This window comes from Rana temporaria, chromosome 12, assembly GCF_905171775.1.
Source record: "Rana temporaria chromosome 12, aRanTem1.1, whole genome shotgun sequence".
Classification (NCBI taxonomy): domain Eukaryota; kingdom Metazoa; phylum Chordata; class Amphibia; order Anura; family Ranidae; genus Rana; species Rana temporaria.
This window is the reverse complement of record NC_053500.1, coordinates 2,571,131-2,585,079: the sequence shown is the minus strand read 5'-3', so window position 1 is coordinate 2,585,079 and position 13,949 is coordinate 2,571,131. Positions and strand designations below refer to the sequence as shown.

General features: G+C 48.7%; 1 protein-coding gene across 2 annotated transcripts in view; it reads right to left on the bottom strand.

Moving 5' to 3' along the window:
• Positions 1–13,949, bottom strand: part of PITPNC1 (phosphatidylinositol transfer protein cytoplasmic 1) — a 141,667-nt gene that overhangs the window by 27,729 nt on the left and 99,989 nt on the right. For both annotated transcript variants that reach the window (XM_040331321.1, XM_040331322.1), the window contains 2 exons: positions 8,626–8,697; positions 5,749–5,844 (listed from right to left, as the gene is read on the bottom strand). In XM_040331321.1, coding sequence (XP_040187255.1) covers positions 5,749–5,844; positions 8,626–8,697 — 168 coding nt within the window. The remainder of the gene's footprint in view (positions 1–5,748; positions 5,845–8,625; positions 8,698–13,949) is intronic.

Below are 13,949 nucleotides of genomic sequence, written 5' to 3'. Positions count from 1 at the left end.
GGAGCAGCCAGACCCAGCAGGGATGCCTTGGGATGATTAGACAGTATCACCCGACTTGGGTATGGAGTGCACCCCACATAGCGAAGTCACTCGGCCACTGACACCCCTTCAATGTGTGGTACCTGGGGCGGACCGCCCCCGCCGCCACCCTATTGGTACGCCCCTGTTTCACCCTAATGTGCCCGGCGCATCGCTGAGATGCCGATGCGCGTGCCTGACGGCCACGATGTCCGCCAGCTACCTGCGATCGGCGGTGACAGCAGGGACGTGGAGCTCTGTGTGTAAACACAGAGCTCCACGTCCTGTCAGGGAGAGAGGAGACTGATGCATTTTTATAGCACTGCTCGCTGTATAAATGCGAATGGTCCCAAAATTGTGTCAAAAGTGTCCGCCGCAATATCGCAGGCCTGACAAAAAATAAATAAATCGCAGATCGCCGCCATTACTAGTAAAAAAAAAAAAATAAAAAAAAAATCATAAATCTATCCCCTATTTTGTAGGCGCTATAACTTTTGCGCAAACCAATCAATATACGCTTATTGAGATTTTTTTAAACAAAAATATGTAGAAGAATACGTATCGGCCTAAACCGAGGCAAAAAATATTAAAAAATAAATAAAAAATTGGGATATTATTATAACAAAAAGTCAAAAATATTGTGGGCTAGATTCAGCAATAACATACGGCTGCGTATCTCCAGATACGTAATTCTGCACCGTCGTATCTTTACGGCGATTCTCAAAGGCAGATACGTAGAAAAAATAGGCTTCCTCCGCTGACGTAACTTGAATACGCCGGCGTATAATTGCGTGCAATTTTACGCTGGCCGCTAGGGGCGCTTCCGTAGATTTCAGCGTAGAATATGCAAATGTACTGGATACGCCGATTCACAAACGTACGTGCGCCCGGCTGAATTTTTTTACGCCGTTTGCGTAAGGCTTTTCCGGCGTTACGTTGCTCCTGCTTCTATGAGGCGTACGCAATGTTAAGTATGGACGTCTATCCCGCGTCGAATTTTGAATTTTTTACGTCGTTTGCGTAAGTCGTTCGCGAATAGGGCTGGACGTAATTTACGTTCACGTCGCAACCAATACGTCCTTGCGGCGTACTTTGGAGCAATGCACACTGGGATATGTACACGGACGGCGCATGCGCCTTTTGTAAAAAACGTCAATCACGTCGGGTCACCAATCCATTTACATAAAACACGCCCCCCTCATCCTCATTTGAATTAGGCGCGCTTATGCCGGCCCCATTTACGCTACGCCGCCGTAACTTAGGAGGCAAGTGCTTTGTGAATACAGCACTTGCCTCTCTGATTTACGGCGGCGTAGCATAAATACGATACGCTACGCCGCCAAAACAATGCGCCCGAATCTAGCCCTGTGTATTTTTTCAACATTTTCTGTCTGTTTTTGTTTATAGCGCAAAAAATAAAAACCGCAGAGGTGATCAAATACCACCAAAAGAAAGCTCTATTTGTGGGAAAAAAATGATAAAAATATAATTTGGGTACAGTGTTGTATGACCACGCAATTGTCATTCAAAATGCGTCAGTGCTGAAAGCTGAAAAGTGGTCTGGGCAGGAAGGGGGTTTAAGTGCCCAGTAATGAAGTGGTTAAAGGCATTGACGTCCCTATCATCGTAATGACGCAACATAACAAAATGTGGACAAAGTGAAGCGATGTGAATACTTTCATGGATGCTCTGTATGTGGAAACTCAGTTGCAGTTTAGCCAGAGAAGCTCTTTAGAGCTTGCCCAAATGATTGCTATCCGCACACTGACGTCCTTTTCTCCACCCCCTCCCGTCAGCATTAGACGTTAAACGTAATAAAAAATACTCCGCTGATCTGGAAAGAAAATTCTGTGGGGAACGGAGAATAAAATCCTGTTGTATGCAGAGAATGTCAAGCCGATAAAATAGAGTTCTTTATGAGCCACGGGGCTCGTGGCGTCGGTCACGGCGAGCTCCTCAGAAGAGTGCGTTAATCCTTCAGGAGAATGAGTGTCGGGCCGCCACCGCCGCCTTTATTTATGGGGGATGAAATGCACAATTGCGTGTCAGGGACGGGATGATAAAGTCGCTTTTATCAGCAGGTAATTTTCCCTCAATGCTTCTCTCACACGCTCAGACTCAGTATTATTGTTCTGTGTGCCGACTGGCGGCCGGTCACATACCGTCACAGGCTGAGCGCGTCAGACACTTCCAGAAAATGTCCAACAATGTCTACAGACAGTTGTGACTATTCTATGCAGTGGCGGCTGGTGCTCCATTTTTTGGGAGGGGCGGAAAACAAACCACCTTACCCCTCCCTGGTCGATCGATCAAACCCCCCCTCTCCCCCCGTCACTTGGTGAACAAACCCAACCCCCATCGCTCGCCCGTCTGCCCACCAGCCCCGCACTTACCCCATCCAGGTCACGGGCAGCTTTGGCCGCTTGCCCGTGCGTTTCCTCCTCGTCCGCTTCCCCCCCGCTTCCAGCCAATACGGTCGCTTCTCCTCTTGGCCAATTGGGTCTTAAAGTGGTTGTAAACCCTTGAGGTTTGCATTCTATGCATCAAGGTAAAAAACCTCCTGTGATGCAGCTGCCCCCCCGCCCCAGAGGGCCCCCCTCTTTACTTACCTGAAACCCAATCATTCCAGCGACAGGGATGAGCATACCTTAAACGTCAAAGCGAGAGCAATAATTCTAGCGCCAAAATTGTCTCATCACCATTAATTATTAATGATTAATTCATTAATTATTTAACAATTAATGAATAATACACACTGAGGCTTCTATGTGGTTTATTTGAATAGTCACCCCTGTCCCCCGCACTGTCCTCCCCCCACCATCCATGGTCCCCCATCCAAGGCCCGTGCACCCCTCTGTGTATGTCTGCCCCCGGCTGCCTCTCCGGTGGCGTGTAACTCATTGAATTTACACCAGATGGGTTTCACCTTTGTGAGCTCAGTCACCGTTCACAGCGAGGATAACCCGATTATGTGCGCTCGGCCGGGTACCTCCGTTATACAACACATGTGCGCCCCGCGTGTGGAAATTCCAAAGGAAAATCTTACTTTCTGAGATCCTGTAATTATCCGTCTACCCGAGGAACAGACACAGTCTCCTATATTGGTGGTCCTCAGGCTTCATTACTTCATTATTGCATTTGACCTCCAGCCTTCCCTTCAGTCTTTGACAAGTACACCCTCCCTCCATAAGACATTACCCCGGGTTTAGGGGGTCTCAGCCTCCCTCCATAGAGTATAAGACATTACTCTGGGTTAAGGAAGGCTCAGCCTCCCTCCATAAAACATGACTCCGGGTTTAGGGGGTCTCAGCCTCCCTCCATAGAATATAAAACATTACTCCGGGTTTAGGGGGTCTCAGCCTCCCTCCATAAAACATTACTCCGGGTTTAGGGGGTCTCAGCCTCCCTCTATAGAATATAAGACAATACCCCGGGTTTAGGGGGTCTCAGCCTCCTTCCATAGAATATAAGACAATACTCCGGGTTTAGGGGGTCTCAGCCTCCCTCCATAGAATATAAGACAATACTCCGGGTTTAGGGGGTCTCAGCCTCCTTCCATAGAATATAAGACAATACTCCGGGTTTAGGGGGTCTCAGCCTCCCTCCATAGAATATAAGACATTACTCAGGGTTTAGGGGGTCTCAGCCTCCCTCCATAGAATAGAAGACAATACCCCGGGTTTAGGGGGTCTCAGCCTCCCTCCATAGAATATAAGACATTACTCCGGGTTTAGGGGGTCTCAGCCTCCCTCTATAGAACATAAAACATTACCCCGGGTTTAGGGGGTCTCAGCCTCCCTCCATAGAATATAAGACATTACTCCGGGTTTAGGGGGTCTCAGCCTCCCTCTATAGAACATAAAACATTACCCCGGGTTTAGGGGGTCTCAGCCTCCCTCCATAGAATATAAGACAATACCCCGGGTTTAGGGGGTCTCAGCCTCCCTCTATAGAATATAATGCATTACTCCGGGTTTAGGGGGTCTCAGCCTCCCTCCATAGAATAGAAGACAATACCCCGGGTTTAGGGGGTCTCATCCTCCCTCCATAGAATATAAGACATTATTCCGGGTTTAGGGGGTCTCAGGCTCCCTCTATAGAATATAAGACAATACCCCCGGGTTTAGGGGGTCTCAGCCTCCCTCCATAGAATATAAGACATTACCCTGGGTTTAGGGGGTCTCAGCCTCCCTCTATAGAATATAAGACATTACTCCAGGTTTCAGGGGTCTCATCCTCCCTCCATAGAATATAAGACATTATTCCGGGTTTAGGGGGTCTCAGCCCCCCTCTATAGAATATAAGACATTACCCTGGGTTTCGGGGGTGTCAGCCTCCCTCTATAGAATATAAGACATTACTCCGGGTTTAGGGGGTCTCAGCCTCCCTCTATAGAATATAAGACATTACCCCGGGTTTAGGGGGTCTCAGTCTCCCTCTATAGAATATAAGACATTACTCCGGGTTTAGGGGGTCTCAGCCTCCCTCCATAGAATATAAGACATTACTCCGGGTTTAGGGGGTCTCAGCCTCCCTCTATAGAATATAAGACATTACTCCGGGTTTAGGGGGTCTCAGCCTCCCTCTATAGAATATAAGACATTACCCCGGGTTTAGGGGGTCTCAGTCTCCCTCTATAGAATATAAGACATTACTCCGGGTTTAGGGGGTCTCAGCCTCCCTCCATAGAATATAAGACATTACTCCGGGTTTAGGGGGTCTCAGCCTCCCTCTATAGAATATAAGACATTACTCCAGGGTTTAGGGGGTCTCAGTCTCCCTCTATAGAATATAAGACATTACTCCGGGTTTAGGGGGTCTCAGCCTCCCTCCATAGAATATAAGACATTACCCCGGGTTTAGGGGGTCTCAGTCTCCCTCTATAGAATATAAGACATTACTCCAGGGTTTAGGGGGTCTCAGCCTCCCTCCATAGAATATAAGACATTACTCCGGGTTTAGGGGGTCTCAGTCTCCCTCCATAGAATATAAGACATTACTCCAGGGTTTAGGGGGTCTCAGCCTCCCTCCATAGAATATAAGACATTACCCCGGGTTTAGGGGGTCTCAGTCTCCCTCTATAGAATATAAGACATTACTCCAGGGTTTAGGGGGTCTCAGCCTCCCTCCATAGAATATAAGACATTACTCCGGGTTTAGGGGGTCTCAGCCTCCCTCCATAGAATATAAGACATTACCCCGGGTTTAGGGGGTCTCAGCCTCCCTCCATAGAATATAAGACATTACCCCGGGTTTAGGGGGTCTCAGCCTCCCTCCATAGAATATAAGACATTACTCCGGGTTTAGGGGGTCTCAGTCTCCCTCTATAGAATATAAGACATTACTCCAGGGTTTAGGGGGTCTCAGCCTCCCTCCATAGAATATAAGACATTACTCCGGGTTTAGGGGGTCTCAGTCTCCCTCTATAGAATATAAGACATTACTCCAGGGTTTAGGGGGTCTCAGCCTCCCTCTATAGAATATAAGACAATACTCCGGGTTTAGGGAGGTGCTAATAATCTGTGATATTTTCTGTATAAGAAATTATAAATATCTGAAAAACAGATTTTGCTCCATTATTCCCATATTTTGCACCTTTTGCATACTTATACTTATTAGACCAAATCCTACAATTTGCACCTCTGGGCCCCCTGTGGGAGGGTCACATGGCAGCCAATCACAGTGTATTCTTGTTCAGTTCTACATTTCTGGCCCCGAGGGGCCCCTTACCTCAGACTCCTTGTAATACCTCTCGGAGATATCGTCATAGGCGATGTCGACAAAACACACTTCCCTCTCCAAGTCCTTCACTTCAAGATCAAATATCTGCAATCAACAGAGCACAGCGATTAGGCTACCGACACCAATGCTGGGGGTTATTCTTACTGTCACTGACACCAATGCTGGGGGTTATTCTTACTGTCACCAATGCTAGGGGTTATTCTTACTGTCACTGACACCAATGCTGGGGGTTATTCTTACTGTCACTGACACCAATGCTGTGTGTTATTATTGCACTCACTGACACCAATGCTGGGGGTTATTATTGCACTGACTGACACCGATGCTGGGGGTTATTATTGCACTCACTGACACTAATGCTGGGGGTTATTATTACACTCACTGACACCAATGCTGAGGGTTATTATTGCAGACACTGACACCAATGCTGGGGGTTATTCTTACTGTCACTGACACCAATGCTGAGGGTTATTATTGCAGACACTGACACCAATGCTAGGGGTTATTCTTACTGTCACTGACACCAATGCTAGGGGTTATTCTTACTGTCACTGACACCAATGCTGGGGGTTATTATTGCACTCACTGACACCAATGCTGGGGGTTATTCTTACTGTCACTGACACTAATGCTGGGGATTATTACTGTCACTGACACCAATGCTGTGTGTTACTATTGCACTCATTGACACTGATGCTGGGGGTTATTACTGTCACTGACAAAGGCCGGGTGTTATTATTGCACTCACTGACACCAATGCTGGGGGTTATTATTGCACTCACTGACACCAATGCTGGGGGTTATTATTGCACTCACTGACACCAATGCTGGGGGTTATTCTTACTGTCACTGACACCAATGCTGGGGGTTATTCTTACTGTCACTGACACCAATGCTGGGGGTCATTATTGCACTCACTGACACCAATGCTGGGGGTTATTATTGCACTCACTGACACCAATGCTGGGGGTTATTATTGCACTCACTGACACCAATGCTGGGGGTTATTATTGCACTCACTGACACCAATCCTGGGGGTTATTCTTACTGTCACTGACACCAATGCTGGGGGTCATTATTGCACTCACTGACACCAATGCTGGGGGTCATTATTGCACTCACTGACACCAATGCTGGGGGTTATTCTTGCTGTCACTGACACCAATGCTGGGGGTTATTATTGTTGTTACTGAATACAATGCTGGGGGTTATTACTGTCACTGACACGGATACCAGGTGTTTTAATACTCTTCAGTATGTCTTCAGTGTGCATTGTGTTATGCTGCAATACTAAGGAGACTGAGGAAATGCTTCATCCTGCCTGTAGCAGACTGATGACATTACCTCGGCCTAGGCAAAGTCTCTGAATGGAGCTCAAGGACAGCTTTTTAATGCTAAAAGGTGGAGCCTGTCTGAAAAATGATACTGCCGCCGTATATTTCAGTAATCCTTCTTCCTAGGGGGTCATACAGGGTGATTTGTCCTACAATTCCAGCACTGGTCACAAGGTGGCGCAGTATTCATCCCGTACCTACGCGCTCTCTCATTGAAAACTTGCAGAAGTGACATTTTTATGAAGCGGAGGGAAAGGCTATTAATGACTGTCAGCTTGTGTTAGAGTGTAAGCTCCTCTGTACAGAGACTGATGTGACTGGGGAGGGGGGGGGGAGGGGACATTAGAGTGTAAGCTCCTCTGTACAGAGACTGATGTGATTGGCTCAGTGATCTGTACAGCACTGCGGTATATGTCAGAGCTGTATAAATGTATAATAATAATAATAGTGTGTGACTGTGGGGGGGGGGGGGACATTAGAGTGTAAGCTCCTCTGTACAGAGACTGATGTGATGTGGGGGGAGGGGACATTAGAGTGTAAGCTCCTCTGGTACAGAGATTGATATGACTGGGGGGAGGGGACATTAGAGTGTAAGCTCCTTTGTACAGAGACTAATATGACTGGGGGGGAGGGGACATTAGAGTGTAAGCTCCTTTGTACAGAGACTAATATGACTGGGGGGGAGGGGACATTAGAGTGTAAGCTCCTCTGGTACAGAGACTGATATGACTGGAGGGAGGGGACATTAGAGTGTAAGCTCCTCTGTACAGAGACTGATGTGATGTGTGGGGGGGGGGACATTAGAGTGTAAGCTCCTCTGTACAGAGACTGATGTGACTGTGGGGGAGGGGGAGGGGACATTAGAGTGTAAGCTCCTCTGGTACAGAAACTGATGTGACTGTGGGGGGAGGGAGGGGACATTAGAGTGTAAGCTCCTCTGTACAGAGACTGATATAACTGGGGGGGGAGGGGACATTAGAGTGTAAGCTCCTCTGTACAGAGACTGATATGACTGGGGGGGGGGGGGGACATTAGAGTGTAAGATCCTCTGTACAGAGACTGATATGACTGGGGGGGGAGGGGACATTAGAGTGTAAGCTCCTCTGTACAGAGACTGATATGACTGGGGGGGGGGGAGGGGACAATAGAGTGTAAGCTCCTCTGTACAGAGACTGATATGACTGTGGGGGGGGAGGGGACATTAGAGTGTAAGCTCCTCTGTACAGAGACTGATATGACTGGGGGGGGGGAGGGGACAATAGAGTGTAAGCTCCTCTGTACAGAGACTGATATGACTGTGGGGGGAGGGAGGGGACATTAGAGTGTAAGCTCCTCTGGTACAGAGACTGATATGACTGGGGGGGAGGGGACATTAGAGTGTAAGCTCCTCTGGTACAGAGACTGATATGACTGGGGGGGAGGGGACATTAGAGTGTAAGCTCCTCTGTACAGAGACTGATGCGATTGGCTCAGTGATCTCTGTACAGCACTGTGGTATATGTCAGAGATATAGAAGAACCTGAGCACTCACACTGTCATTGGATCCTTGATTATCTTCATATTTTGTCTCGATGTGGATGGAGAATTTAGGAAGAAATGAACACTGTAAGGGAATAAAATGCAGAGATGATCACACATGTGTATCACAGAATCCTTCTATCAGGTAGGAGGGGGAGGGGAGATCTCTGAGATCCATGGACATAGGAAGGCCACGCTGAGGTAATGTTCCCTTCCACACACACAATCCTAGATACATATTATTTACATCTATCCCTTCAATAGTGTAGAGTTACAGAGGTCCTAGAAGTAAACATTCATGTATGGGTGGAGTCCCTCACGCCATGTGCTGTGCTCCGCCCTCATAGGCTGGAAATCAATCACTTCCACCAAAGACATTTCTATATCTGACCAGGAACATTACCCGGCCATGTGGCATCATTAAGGGTCATTCACATTAATTATCTCCGCTGTTCTAACTTCCAGGAGGTGGTAATTACATTTTATCCATTGTAAACGGAAGTGGCAAAATTACCCCCCCCCCCCCAATTCATGGCCTCACCATTCATTGTCATCCCTCCCCCGACTCCACAGAACAATGGCTGCCTTCCAAAAATACCCTCCCCCAACCCACAGATAACCCCATGTGACGGACTATCTATCTATTTATAAATATCTATCACCCTATCTACCCGTCTATCTTTATCTACTGTATCTATCTATTCATATTTTCAATCAATCTATCTTTTTTTATTTTCTATCTATCTATCTATCTATCTATCTATCTATCTATCTATCTATCTATCTATCTATCTATCTATCTATCTCTATATCTATCTATCTATCTATCTATCTATCTATCTATCTATCTATCTATCTATCTATCTATCTATTTTTATTTTTTATCCATCTATCTATCTATCTATCTATCTATCTATCTATCTATCTATCTATCTATCTATCTATCTATCTATCTATCTATCTATCTATCTATCTATCTATTCAAAGTATATATCTATCTTTTTTTTATCTGTCTATCTATCTATCAATGAATCTCCTATCAATCTATTAGCCAGATTCAGAGAGACTTAGGCTGGCGTATCAGTAGATACGTCAGCCTAAGTCAGAATTTGCGTCTAATTTGCGCTAATTTAAGCGTATTCTGGTAACCAGATACGCTTAAATTAGGCTCAGATACGAGCGGCGTAAGTGTCTTACACCCTCGTATCCTAAGGCCGGGTACTCACGGACAAACATGTACGATGAAAGGGGTCCGTCGGACCGTTTTCACCGTACATGCCTGCCAGAGGGCTTCTGTACGATGGTTGTACACACCATCGTACAGAAGTCCGCGCGTAAACAGTACGCGGGGCGTGTCCGCGTCGTCGCCGCGACGATGACGCGGCGATGACGCGGAGACGTGGGCGGGCCTGCCATTTTAAGGCTTCCACGCATGCGTCGGGCGCCTGGACATGTACGGTAGGTCTGTACTGACGACCGTACATGTCCAAGCGGGCAGGATTCCAGCGGACGGTTTTAAAACACGTCCAGGAATATTTGTCCGCTGGGAAAAGGCCCGGCGGGCAAATGTTTGCTGGAATTCGGCCCGCTCGCGCCTACACACGACCGAACATGTCTGCTGAAACTGGCCCGCGGACCAGTTTCAGCATACATGTTTGGTCGTGTGTACGGGGCCTAACGTGTAATTTTTAGGCTGACCGCTAGGTGGCGCTTCCATTGTGGTCGGCGTAGAACATGGGTCTTCAAACTATGGCCCTCCAGTTGTTCAGGAACTTCAATTCCCATCATGCCTAGTGATGTCTGTGAATGTCAGAGTTTTGCAATGCCTCATGGGATTTGTAGTTCCGCAACAGCTGGAGGGCCGCAGTTTGAGGATCCCTGGCGTAGAATATGTAAATCAGTAGATACGCCTATTCACGAACCTACGCCCGGCCGACGCAGTACAGATACTCCGTTTACGTAACGCATTAGCAGGCCTAAAGTTATTCCATCAAATAGATGGAATAGTAATGTTAAGTATGGCCGCCATTCCCGCGTCGAAATTTCGAAAATTTTACGTCGTTTGCGTAAGTCGTCCGTGAATAGGGTTTTACGTCATTTACGTCCACGTCAAAATCAATAGGCCTGTGCGGCGGACTTAGCCGCAATGCACACTGGGAAGTGTAGGCGCCCGACGCCTGCGCAGTTCAAAAGAAACGTCAATCACGTCGGGTCAAGCCTCATTATCATAAAACACGCCCCCTCAGACAAATTAGAATTAGGCGCCCTTACGCCCGCCCGCTTTAGGCTACGCCGCCGTAACTTAGCAGGCAAGTACATTGTTAATCATGTACTTGCCTCGCTAACTTACGGCGGCGTAGCTTAAATGCCTTAAGCTACGCCGCCGCAAGTATGCGCTCGCCATCCTGAATCTAGCTATATGTATCTATCAATCTATCTATATATCTGTTTTTTATCTATCTATCTATCTATCTATCTATCTATCTATCTATCTATCTATCTATCTATCTATCTATCTATCTATATATCTATCTATCTACACATCTAGCTTTACTGTATCTCTATTCATATTATCTATGATTCTATCTGTCTATTAATCTCTCAGCTATCTATAAATCAATGTATCTATCTGAATCTATTTATGAATCCATCTATCTAGTGGTGGACTTTGTGCCTTGTCACTCAGGTCTCATTGCTCCCCCACCATGCCATTCAGCTGCTAAGAATGGGAAAATGAGTGGTCAGTCCCAGTTAGGGAGGAGCCTATGACTCTCTCCATGTGACAGCACTGACCCAATCACAGGGTGGGAAGGCCGGAGCCCCCCTGTGGAAGCTCTGACATTAGTGACTCTGAGCTTACACATGGCAGCTTCCCCTGTTCTCAGCATCAGGAAGTGAAGGAATGGTGAGTAGACGGGGGTGGGGGGGAACTTAAGACATGTTGCTTTTCTCTGCATGCAAATCACAGGTTCACTTGGCAGAATAGATAATCAGGCAAACCATCAGCAGTGGTCACGATATACTTTTTCGGTTCTCCATCACCTCTCACAGTTCTTCCAAGCCTTCTATGTACAGATCGACCCTCTCAAAAAAGTCAGCATTTGCACAGCCAACCCCCCCCCCCCCCCACGTGGTATCGCACTTAGGTCTTTGAGGCGATGAGCAATGCATTGTGGGAAGAGGAGGGCGATGTGCCTACCAACCACCAGGAGGGGGAGGTGACATTCCAGGGGGCTGGCGGGACAAATCCCAATCCCAGCCCTGTGCTATCCCTGAGTGATGATTCTTTTGTACACTTCTCTGGAATTGAAGAATCTCAATCAATTCTTGAAAACATAAAAATTGATACGGTTTTATGTTTAGGAGTCGCTGCCTCCTGTGGCCATTCTTCACCTTAAAGCGTTTTGCGAGGCCGCGTTGTCATTAAATACCCTCTAAGACCCCTTCAGACATCCGCAGATTATCTCACCCCCCCCCCACCCCCGGTGATCCGAATGACGCCGCCTCTTCTCACCGCGCGTTCCAAGATTAGAGGGGTCGCGTCAAACGTTATTTTTAGGGCCTTGAAAGACGTCATAAGACGAGATGTAAAAAGTATATAATATATAAATTTGTGCCGTTGCCTGGCAACAGAGTATTCATCCTCACGACTACCTTAGTGGCGGCATCTGTGTTTCTTAAAGCTGAACTCCGTGATAAGTAAACGTGATCTATATCCATCGGTCACGTGACTTCTGCCTGAATCTCGCCGTGTATTTCTTCCAGGTCTGTAATCCAGTGTGAGACTTCCTGTAATCAAGACAAATCACTGCTGCTCTCTCTCCTTGTGCAGAGTGACTGGTCTTGGCTCCGCCCCTCCTGTAGTTTTCTGTAGTGGGTGGGTCATGCTGGCCCCCTCCCACAGCCCTGCTCTCTCTTCTTGTGCGGGGGGACTGGTCTGGTCTCCGCCCCTCCTGTAGTTTTCTGTAGTGGGTGGAGCCTGCTGGGCCCCTCCACTCTCTCTCCTTGTGCAGAGTGACTGGTCTCGTCTCCGCCCCTTCTGTAGTTATCTGTAGTGAGTGGGGCCTGCTGGGCCCCTCCCACAGCCCCTCTTTCTCTTCTTGTGCAGGGGGACTGGTCTGGTCTCCGCCCCTCCTGTAGTTTTCTGTAGTGGGTGGAGCCTGCTGGGCCCCTCCCACAGCCCCGCTTTCTCTTCTTGTGCGGGGGGGGACTGGTCTTGTCTCCGCCCCTCCTGTAGTTTTCTGTAGTGGGTGGAGCCTGCTGTGCCCATCCACTCTCTCTCCTTGTGCAGAGTGACTGGTCTCGTCTCCGCCCCTTCTGTAGTTATCTGTAGTGAGTGGGGCCTGCTGGGCCCCTCCCACAGCCCCGCTTTCTCTTCTTGTGCAGGGGGACTGGTCTGGTCTCCGCCCCTCCTGTAGTTTTCTGTAGTGGGTGGAGCCTGCTGGGCCCCTCCCACAGCCCCGCTCTCTCTTCTTGTGCAGGGGGACTGGTCTTGTCTCCGCCCCTCCTGTTGTTTTCTGTAGTGGGTGGAGCCTGCTGGCCCCTCCCACAGCCCCGCTTTCTCTTCTTGTGCGGGGGGGACTGGTCTGGTCTCCGCCCCTCCTGTTGTTTTCTGTAGTGGGTGGAGCCTGCTGGGCCCCTCCCACAGCCCCGCTTTCTCTTCTTGTGCGGGGGGGACTGGTCTGGTCTCCGCCCCTCCTGTTGTTTTCTGTAGTGGGTGGAGCCTGCTGGGCCCCTCCACTCTCTCTCCTTGTGCAGAGTGACTGGTCTTGTCTCCACCCCTCCTGTAGTTTTCTGTAGTGGGTGGAGCCTGCTGGGCCCCTCTCACAGCCCCGCTCCCTCTTCTTGTGCAGGGGGACTGGTCTTGTCTCCGCCCCTCCTGTAGTTTTCTGTAGTGGGTGGAGCCTGCTGGGCCCCTCCACTCTCTCTCCTTGTGCAGAGTGACTGGTCTTGTCTCCGCCCCTCCTGTTGTTTTCTGTAGTGGGTGGGGCCTGCTGGGACCCTCCACTCTCTCTCCTTGTGCAGGGTGACTGGTTTTGTCTCTGCCCCCTCCTGTAGCGGGGGGAACCTGTTGGACCCCTCCCACACGTCAGGAAATAAGGCGGCTGCGAGGCCCCTGTGAGTGCAAGGCCTAAGGCCTTAGGCGACCGCCTAATTTGCCTAATTAGAGAGCCGCCTCTGCTCCCACAGCCCTGCTGTCTCTCCTTGAGCAGGAGGGCTGGTCTTGTCTCCGCCCCCCTCTTGTAGTTCTCTGTAGTGGGTGGAGCGTGCTGGGTCCCTCCCACAACTTTGCTCTCTCTCTCCTTGTGCAGGGAACTGGTCTTGTATCTGCCCCCT